At 37.3% G+C, this 10,801-nt stretch overlaps 1 protein-coding gene across 1 annotated transcript; it reads left to right on the forward strand.

Moving 5' to 3' along the window:
* The first annotated feature begins 1,320 nt into the window (after nt 1–1,320).
* On the forward strand, nt 1,321–10,752 carry LOC113049670 (uncharacterized). Its single transcript, XM_026212217.1, has 29 exons — nt 1,321–1,534; nt 1,689–1,778; nt 1,884–2,063; nt 2,140–2,230; nt 2,313–2,448; nt 3,040–3,270; nt 3,476–3,751; nt 3,831–3,954; nt 4,051–4,242; nt 4,346–4,495; nt 4,700–4,894; nt 4,973–5,086; nt 5,348–5,492; nt 5,561–5,831; nt 6,348–6,430; nt 6,516–6,670; nt 6,790–6,916; nt 7,009–7,134; nt 7,211–7,378; nt 7,633–7,926; nt 8,026–8,082; nt 8,163–8,201; nt 8,288–8,457; nt 9,111–9,303; nt 9,383–9,477; nt 9,556–9,658; nt 9,822–10,110; nt 10,211–10,280; nt 10,540–10,752. The coding sequence occupies exons 1-29, from the start codon at nt 1,466–1,468 to the stop codon at nt 10,609–10,611; spliced, it is 4,305 nt and encodes a 1,434-aa protein (XP_026068002.1). The 5' UTR covers nt 1,321–1,465; the 3' UTR covers nt 10,612–10,752.
* The last annotated feature ends 49 nt before the right edge of the window (nt 10,753–10,801 follow it).

The raw sequence follows: 10,801 nt of genomic DNA on the forward strand, positions 1-10,801 counted from the left end.
TTCCCCTGCAGGTTGAAATGCTTGGGGAAGGTGAGGAGCCCCACACACTTGTCACAATATACAACAACATCACATGTGCCAGCCCACCTAGCGTTTCTGGACTTGACCTGCGGAACATTGGCAGTGAATATTTTCAGGACTGTTAAATCTAAAACTATTAATTCTGCTAAACCACATTTAACTTTTTCTATTCAGTCGTTATAATTCAAACGTGTCAGAGTTTCAGTTCATGACTTTTATTTATCTCAGTTTAGTGAAAAGATGTGTGTGTGTGTGTGTGTGTGTGTGTGTGTGCATGTGTGTGTATTACTCTGTCTGTTGTGTTGTCTAATTGTAATCCACATATGACATTTCAAGTATTATGCTGCCCATGTTTTTTTTTTTTTTTTTTTTTAGCTCCTTCAAAATCAAACAAAATGTGTTTGTTTATGGTGATGTAAAAGGGCATTGTGCAAATGCTCAGACTGGTAAAACCCAAATATGGTTATATGCACATAATATTGATCCATGCTCTAAGTCCAAAGACCTGCTGAGCAACATCTTCACGTTTGAGAATACAGTCAGTGGTCAATTCCAATTCATCTTCTTTAGAACAGCAATGATCTAAAATTATTGACAATGAAAATGATTTAAATAACTATTACAATCATTTTAAATTGCAAAATAACTTTACTAAAGTCCCCTAAATTACCCCTAAACAACCCAAATAACCTACAAGGTTTCCAGCTGAATTATTGAAATATTATTACTGCAGTTTTGAAGAATTTGTTTGTTTTTTCTTCTTCTAAAGGGTCATGCACAAACACCATTGCACTCCAGTGTCTTTCCACCTTGTTTCATTTCGCTTTATCATAGCATGTTATGCAAAGCCAAATAATATATATATATATATATATATATATATATATATATATATATATAATTACAGCTATCACAAGTGGTATTTATGTTTTTTTTATGTCACACATCACACATCACGCATCATATTTCATCTTACGCTATTTGCACAATGTTGTTTCCTTCATATTGGTAATCTTTATTACAAGGGGCAGTAGAAAATCAATAACAACAATCATTAGAAACAGTCTTGTTTTTAAATGTAATTTTCACACAAACATTGATGCTTATTTCACTTTAAGTTTTAAATACCTTTAAAAGTAACAAATCCTGATTTTTTTCCATAAAAAACAATACTTGTTCGTTTTAAATAATAATAACAATAAAAATAGAAATGATAATAAATCAAGAGCAAGTACGCGATTCGCAAATTTTCGAGCCAAAACATGAAAAAAAAAAATACAATTAACAAAGCGCGTCAACAAAGCGTGTCAGCAGCGCGTGCCGTCGTCATGACAACTACAGTTTTGCTCGGTGGGTTTGAACGGCTGCATAACGTCAACATGCAACTGCTGTTCACTACAGTATTTTGAGAGGAAAAATACGCACCTGCCAAATACATTCAGAAATGCAGAGGAATTTGCATCTAGACGATATTATATCAAAGATACCATCCCTTGACTCTGACCTATCATCAGTAAGTTGATACTCCTTCAAATTGTTATATTAACAGTGTTTATAATTGTAATAACTATTTTTGACCTAGTCAGTGAGGTCCAGGTGAGTTATTCTCTTAAAACTCACTGACGAACTGAAATAAACACAGCTGAACTTCACATTTCACACTACAGACAGACAATGAAGGAGATAACCTTCTAAAGCAACAAGTGACTCACTTGCCTAAAGGAAGCAGCATGAACCTGGAGTGTCCAAAAGTCAAGGTTTGTGTGTGTGTGTGTGTGTGTGAGAGAGTGAGTTTTCCATCTTAAATAATTTCTTAGATCACAATGTTTTAGCATCTAACATTACTTAAATCTGCATCACAGCCATTTACTTCCTGGACTGATGACAGCCAAAAATGTGACTCTAATCCTGTGGGTCATGAAACAGAAGAATCGCTGAATGAAAAAGTGCCACATAAAACAGAACACAATGTGCCTTTGCAACAAAAAGCAAACAAGACTGATTGGATAGAGACTAAGTTCTGTCCTGTTTTATCACTGACAGTGAGTTAGGTTGTGTTTAATAAAATCTTTAGACTAGGTCTATTCAGTAAAACCATGTGACGACTTATCTCAACAGCCTCTTGATACCTGGGATCTTGACCAAGTCCTTCAGACGCTACAGCAACACAAACCTCTTGTCAAACCAATTCAATCCGATACACACAGAGGTTGGATCACAGGCACTGTTGTATTCATTCAGGCTGCATACATTTCAGATGAACATAAGTGGATATCATTTGTTTGTTACAGGCAATGACAGTGAAATGAACGAAAATGATTTAATGAAGCAGCTGATTGCTTTTTGTGAGAAGAAAGTAAATGAGATGGAAATAAAGACACATTTTTCATCTACGAAAACTCATAATATACAAGAATCATCCCTCGGGTACAGTCATGTTATACCATTTCTGTTACAGTAAATTACATGACATTACATTTAGATTACATTCAAAAGTTTGGGTTCAGTCTGTGTTTTATTTTTATTTTTTCATGATCAAAAGTGACAGTAAAGATATATACAGTGTTTCAAATAAATGCTGTTCTTCTGCAATTTTTATTCATCAAAGAATCCTTAAAAATGTATTACAGTTTCCAGAAAAGTAGCACAACATTTTTTTTAACATTGATCATTATAAGAAATATTTCGAGCATCAAATCAGCAATTAGAATGATTTTTGAAGGCTCATGTGCCACTGACTGGAGTAATGATGTTCAAAATTCAGCGTTGCATCACAGGAATAAATCACATTTTAAAACATTCAAAAATAATAGTTTAAATTGCAATAATATTTCACAATATTGCTTTTTTTATTGTATTTTTGATCAAATAAATGCAGCCTTGGTGAGCATAAGAACCTTTTTTTTTTTAAATATATAAAATAACTTTCAAACCACAAACTTTTGAATGGTATTGTATATATTACATTTTTTACAGATTACTGTACTGCAAGTTAAAAGTGTTTGTGGCTCTTCCCAGATGTACTGGACGACTGATGAATGAAACGGACGTTAAAGGGACCTCAGCACAATTACAACACAATCAAGATTCTCCAACCATATATATGGATTTGCGCAACACTGCATTTCAAACAAAACAATCAGTCATTAGCCAGAGTAACAGTGTCGTAAATCCGGCAAACCCGGACAAGAAAAAGATCTCCACTAAGAAGACCTCTAACACTAATGCAAGAGCAAATGGACAGAAAAGGTCAAATCTCACATACATATCTAATATCACATAAACGTTATCTACCCTAACATAAAATATTACTGAAAATATATGCAGAGAACCTTGTTCTAATACATTACAAATTCAATAATCTAAAAAAAAAAAAAAAAATCGAAATAATACATTTGGCTGATGAAATATACTCTCCTTTGAAATATATAATGCATTTATTTTTCATTTCTAGAGAATTTTCTGGGAAGAGTTTATTAATCCAAAACAAGAGACAGTCAGAAGAAAGTATTTTAGTGATGTCTGGGAGCTGGAAAAATCCACAAGATTTTGCTGGGGATAAGCAGACAAACTCTTCAGGGAAAAGGATAAAGGAAAACCATGATTCAGAAACTAGCTGCAGTGAACCTGGCATTCAGCAGTTCAATGTCTGCTCTCCTACTGTGAAACATGACCAACATAAACAGAGTACTCCATCTTCTCACATTCCAGCTGCTCGAAACAAGCAAAGGTACAAAATACACCTACAGTTTCTTCACTCAGAGGAACATGCATAACCTTATGTAGTAATTATATGACTGTGCATACAGAGAGCAACACAGTCAAAAAATCAGATGGCAGAACGATCTAAAGTTCTTGCAAGCATTCAGACCTGAATATCTTAATAATAACTGTCAGGAAGCTGCTGAGAGGACCGATATTCTTTATGAGCCTGTGAGTTATATAGCTGTTTATCTATGAAATAAAAAAGTAATAATTTGAACGCTGTTCTCATATTTAAAGTAAAACTGCTGTACTAACCTCCCTTAGGAAGCATCCTACCTTCCTTCGGTGAGCACTCTACCTCCAGATCTACAGATGAAGGAGTGTTTGCTGCTGACTGTGTCCTTATCCAGTCCTGGGGTGGTGGCTGGAAGAACGCAGAGAAAAACACAGACAACGGATTCAGCCTTGAGCAAGTCACATGTTTACAATGCACTCATGGCATGGTTCATGTCTTTGGTATGTCTGTTGTTTTGTACAGAAATGCATTCATCTTTGGTAGGGAAAAATATTTGACATTTTATGCTACATATCATCTTTTTGTTATACGTACTTGTAATAGACTGATCCAAAAACATGTGGGAGAAAAGGTAAGCTTGATGCCCCTTTCTGGGTGGCTGGCCTGCAGCAGCTTTACAAGGAAGATGGCTTTGCCTTGTACATCTGTGCCATGTCTCTCGAGGACTGTCGAACTGGCTGTAGAAATTCCAGGGTCAGTTCTACACATTTTCCTTAAAATATTTGTTTTTTTGAATATTTGGCTAATTTAATAATCCTTTCAGCTAATAGGCAAAGTGGACTTAGCAGATTTCTTACTAAAAAGTACAGAAAATTAAAAATAAAATAAAAAACCTTTTATATATATAGAGTTAATGGACTTATATTTAAGTTTATATTGGAATATTTTTGCTCATAGATGAAGAAGGTGCAAAGCGACGAGAGCATGTTTTATAGACGAGTTTGCAAGTTCTTTGCTCAGACGCCATTGAAGACTGTTGCCTTCTGGGTACCTCAGCTTAATCATTTGCTGGAGGAACAGGCTTATCCTACACATGTCAACTTGCCCTCATCCTATCTGGACTGCTTCATCTCTGTCAACCCAAACCGAGAGGTCTTATGATTTATGCATCCATTATGTTTACTGTAATTGAAACATTTTTATCTAAATCTTTAAAGCACTTTGTTTCAGGCTGTTGAAAATGTCTTTAGTATGATCCCAAGTTTCTACTGGCAAACTCTGGAAACAGAAGATCAAAAATGTCAAAGCACAGAAGCCACAATTACTCAAGAGTGTCATACTGAGGTGAAAGAGTCTTTTGTAAATGCCTTTATATCTTTCATTTAGGGCTGCACTATAAATCATATTTTGTGCATGTACAGCTACCGGTACAGCTCTGTGTACCGGTAGTTAATGCTGCTCCATGTTAAAGCATGCAGGTGATGGTGATTTACTGCTGATTACAGAACCGGCTTTACTGACACGATGCGCATTAATGATGTGATTTATCAAGCAGCCCTACTTTCAATGAAAAGTTTCTCAGTTTATGGTGTTTTTTTTTTTCAGACAGCACTTGTTCTGATAGGCAGGGCACTGTTTCTTAACCCACTGGCAATGCATCACACACTTGAGCTTATGTGGAGATCAAGTCTAGATGTATGTGGTATCCGCTTCCTCTATCCGCCCCAAGAACTCCTGACAAACTTTGCTGGTACATATACACTCCCACCATAATTACATATACAAATTGCATGGGTTAATACATATTCTATCTTCTAGTCAGCAAGTCAGTTATGCATGAAGGGGAACATTCTCATCAGCCAGTGCTCATCATGGCTTTCCGGGGTCCTCACGCTAACTCAGTGTGGCAGGAGATCACAGGGCCATCAGACTCCCAGCTGGCAAGGCGGACAGATCCAGCATCTATCAACGCCCTGTATGGTCACAGTCAAGACCAGCTCCTGCTCTACTCACCCCGTCTTGCCAGTCTTGTGCATCTGGGGCTCTGCTTGTGGTTTGGTGGTAGAATAGCAAAAAACAGCCTGTCAACGTTAGTATTCTTATATATTGTAATAATTCCCATATTTTGGTCATTGTTTACTCACTATCATTCCAAACTTGTATGACTGTCTTCAAATACAAAATACAAGAAAACATCCAAAGAACCTTTCAGCTGTATATATGTGTATATACAGTATATATATATATATATATATATATATATATAATGTAAGTTAATGGGAGCCAAACAAGTATGAAATAATCCATAAAATTAAACAGGTATGTTTTAAGCCTTTTGAAATGACAAAGTCATTTTATTTGTTGAACAGATTTAAATGTAAGCCTTTATTCACACTCAAATCAAAACATTAATCAACAGATGACTCAAATATAGGTTTAAATTTAAATTCCATCATCCAAAAGTGATCATCTTGCTTCAGAAGATTAATTTAATTTTATTATTATTTCAAAAAGAAAAAGGTCATACAAGTTTGGAACAACACGAGTAAATTCTGACTTTTTTGGTGAACTACTCAATTGAACTAACTGCTGACTTTGTTAACAGGATCCAGGACTCTGGTGATAAAGGAGTCAGATGTTCCCATGTTCTGACCTCTTCTCCAGCAAGTTTATGTGCCACTGTGAAAGGTGACTAAAGAATAAAAGCTATGTTATTTTAAAAGTGCCTAACACCTAATAAGTCAAAACTTTCTACCTCTTTGCCCCCTTACAGCGGATATATTTCTCATTGTGTCTCCTGTGGTTGGACCACGCTGTTACGGCTATATACTATCTGCATGTGCTAAAACAGGCTTCAGTCTATTGGGACTTCAAAGAGCACAGATCTCCAGGAAACAAGCTCAATCTCTGGGACTCAACGCAAAGCAGGTGCATAAACCCAGCAGTGAGCCTGTACATGTACAGAGATATACTGAAACTGAGAGTGGGACACTACATGACATTGATGCTGATTGGATTTGTCTGGAAATGCTGTCTGTCTCCTTTAGGTAGCAGCATTCTGTCAAGCTCCCACAGTGTTTCTGGCTGGAGAACAGGTTGAGCTGTCCTCTCATTGCCTGGTGCTGCTCATGAGGAGAGAGAGTGCAGTTAGACACTGTTCCAGACTGCCGATAGGTAGACCTTTCGGATAGCATACATTACGCCAGCAATTTACAGTATGTGAAGCTTCTCCAAGCATTAAGCATCATGTGTCTTTGCTGGTGAAGGTTTGATGAATGAGCTTGCTGCACGAGGCCTTATTGGATCGATCCGTTCAAGATTCACAGATGTTCTGGGTCCACATGTCTGCTTTCACACTGTACCCTACTCTAAAAACCACCACAATACTCTGGGTATATACATTACTTAGCATTTTCATTTGTCCAGATACCATCTGAGCATTTTTGACATTTATATGATGTTCTACAGGTGGGCTCATGTGGACAGTGCCGGAGTGTAGCCACATGGTCTTGTCCAGACACACATATCCCTCTTGTCCAGACGCAGAGCAGTTGGTGATTCTTACACTAACTGGTCAAAACATTGTGGAGAAAAAAATGGACTTTCTTCAGAAGGTTCTCAGTGGAGATTCAGCAGGTACATGACATCTACCTAATGTACAATGCTGCTGCTGGAGTGACAGCTTCCAGCAGTTAAACTTTGAATTAACTAATCAGGGTCTTTGGGATATCTAGAAACAATCAGTTAGGTGTATTGGAGATTAAATCTTCAGGAATGTGGCCTTTCGGGAGTAGGATTGGAGCATTCCTAAAACTAAATGTACCTGTATACTTGATTGAGTAAATCATTTCAAGTTATTGAACCAAATCTACCTTGCCTTGTATAAACAGGACAAGAGGGATTTGAGTTGCTGGCACTAAAGTGGGAGCCAAAGCTATCTCAGCAGCAGGCGCAAGAGTTGAGCCCATTTGAGATTGGAGAAAAAGAGTGGCAGAGCAGTGTGCAGAGCTTGACATCCACTCCTGCCCTGGTTTTGGGTTTGAGGAGGGTGAGGGCATTCGTCACCCTACGTAGACTTTTACCACAAAATTACCCAGGAAACCTGAATGTATTGATGTCCCCCACACCTGAGACAGCTTTCAGACAGAGCTGCCTCTTCTTCTCTGAGGCAGAATTGGTCCCTGGTGAGGATTAAAGTAGATAATACCAGTTTTATATAAGGATGATCTTTTTACTTTTGTGTCAAAAGCGGTTTGCTTAATTCAAAATCCTTTCATCTTCAGATCACACCAGTCGTCCGTCATTGAAATTCTTACCACCTCATCACATTGACAACCCAGGTATGTAAAGAAACAAGCCCAAATATGTTTTTCCTGCTATGCACTCTGGGAACTGATTGTCAATCTCTGACAACCCTCAGGTCTCAGAAGTCAGTCGCTTTACAGTTACATGACAGTGGGTAAGTGATATCTTCTCAGAACATGTTCTTTTCGGAGCTGTCTTTCATGGCCTTTTCTCTCAGCTTCCTCCCTCTGAACTCTACAGGCCCAGAGACACTTTTGACTTTAGCTCTGTTTAAGCCTGGAGCCTGGAGACATCGCTTTGGTAGAATTCTCACTGTTATCAAACAGAACGGATATACTCTAGTGGGCTTGCGTGTGCTTCTGCTGGACTCAAGCATGGCAAATGCACTGACACATCCACCAGAGCAACAGGTCATTCTGTCCTCCTCTGTTTAAGTATATCATAAAAAAGAACAAATCATCACATTCTCAGGATGCATACATTTTAGGATACTTTTAAAAAGAGTACTTATTATGGAATAATATAAATAAACGCAAACTGACTGTAATGTTTTTGGACACTTCATTCATGTTAATTGCAATTAAGTGAAAATGTGTTATAGTGCAAATAAGACAAATTAGCTTAATTGTATAGTAATTTTTGACCTACTTGAGTAGGACTTCATAGTTAGAATTATTATTGACAAATATTTATGGTAAACTAAAATGTCAATTTGCAAACTCTTGTACATCCAAATAAGTGTACTTCTTTAAAGCATGACAAAATATTATTAACACAAGGTTTTTAATTTTCTTTAAAGTCTTAATTTGACATTACAAAATTGATTTTTTTAAAGTTTAGTTAGTGCACTCTTAAGTACATTTAAGTGTTTTTTTTATTTTATTTCATCAGTTTTATAATCAACTGAATATATATATATATTATATTTTTTTTAATTAAGTACACTACACTTTTTATTTTTTTATTAAATACACTACAGGGGCACATTTTATTTTCCTTTACTAAAAATATAGCTTGAGTGTATATAAGAAACCATTTGTCTTATGCATATTCAATAACCCAGGATCCCCTTGAGGAACTGGAGTTGAAGTACTTGGTATCGGGCCCCTCGCTAGCTTTGGGTTTACTGAGAGTGAATGCAGTAAAGAGGCTGCTGGAGCTGATGGGCCCTGAGGATCCCGTTGAAGCCCGTACCATAGATCAGACTCTATGGAGGGCCCAGTATGGCGTTGACAGGCTGCACAATTTCATCTATGGTCAGCACTCGGACAAAAATAATCAAATGTCAAAAAACTTGCAAAAACTCACTGACATTATGTGTACGTTCTTGTACAGGATCTCCGTCTTATCGAAAGGCTGTAGAAGATATAAAACTGGTATTTCCAGACGGTGTGTGCTGCAACGAAACTTCAGTTATGAGACATGAGCAGGTATTGTTACCCGTCTTTCTTCTCCCTAAAATATGTTGTTTGGTATTATGGTTAAACACATCTTCTGTTTTATTTCAGATATCCTGCTTGCATTCAGATCCGGAAGCTAGTATGGATCGTGAACAGCTGCACAGCCTTAGAACCGCCGACAAAGACACATTTTCTTCAGGATTCAGTCAAGGCAAGTCATTCTTCCACTTCCTCAGCCTTCTCTATCAACACAGCACAAAACTGAGCCAATGACAAAAACATAAACGGTCATGTTGGATGTTTTACTAGCTGCGATTGACCTCTGTAATGAGGATGGGAACCGTTGTTATTTATTTGTATTTTGGTGCCAGTAGGTCCTTTGGTCTGCGGTGCTCTTTGTCAGACCACCTGCCTGCTGATACCATCCAACCTCCTGCGGCAGAATCAGCCTCCTCTGTACTCAGAGCTACTGCAGCGGCTGCTTAGGACAGGCTGCCACCTGGTGGCTGGAAGGCTCTGCACACCAGATGAGAAACAAAGGCAGCACATGCGCGAGTTACTGAGGTCTTCTGCTGGTGAAGCACTTCTATGTGAGGGGCCCTGTCTTATCATTGCTTTGCAAGCAGACAATGCCATCACATGTTTCAACATCATTCTCCAGAGGTACAAGACGAGCTGAAACATTAGTAAAAGGTTACAGCAGCCTATAGCACAAACCATATGTAATGAATATGTAACTCTATTGTTTTTTCTTCTTGTGTAGCATTTGCAGGGAGAGACCCGACTTTAAGAGAGTTACAATGAAACTTCTTTACCCAAACTCTGAAAGTGGGGTGAGTCTACAGTAACATTTATCTTAAAAATAAAGGTTGCAAAATAGCGTTTCGCTACGATGCCCTAGAAACATTTTGGTTCACCAAAGAAAACAGTTTTTAGAGTTTCAGAGATCATTTTAATAATTTAAAGAACATTTCATTTTTGTGTGATAAAGTTTTCATGGATGTTAAAGGTTTTTTATTGAACCACCATCAATGCCAATAAGGAAACTTAATTGTAATAATAAGAAGTGTACCTTATTTTCTGTATCTGCAGGCAAAGAAATTGCTGTGTTACCTGTTTGATGATCTCTGTACTGACAGTCATCCCCGCGTAGCACCACTATAACCAGGAGTTATTCCATAATAGGTACCTAGAGCTAAATATGTAGCTTTTTCTATTTTCACATGAATATGATCACAGACATTACTGGCATACTTTTATACTGAAATTAAAAGACTGTAATAATCTTACTAGTGCACAAAAACAGTGTAGTGTTGCAAAGTAGCATATTAATTCAAGAATAATCATACTGAAT

Source organism: Carassius auratus, chromosome 3 (genome assembly GCF_003368295.1).
Source record: "Carassius auratus strain Wakin chromosome 3, ASM336829v1, whole genome shotgun sequence".
Taxonomy (NCBI): Eukaryota; Metazoa; Chordata; class Actinopteri; order Cypriniformes; family Cyprinidae; genus Carassius; species Carassius auratus.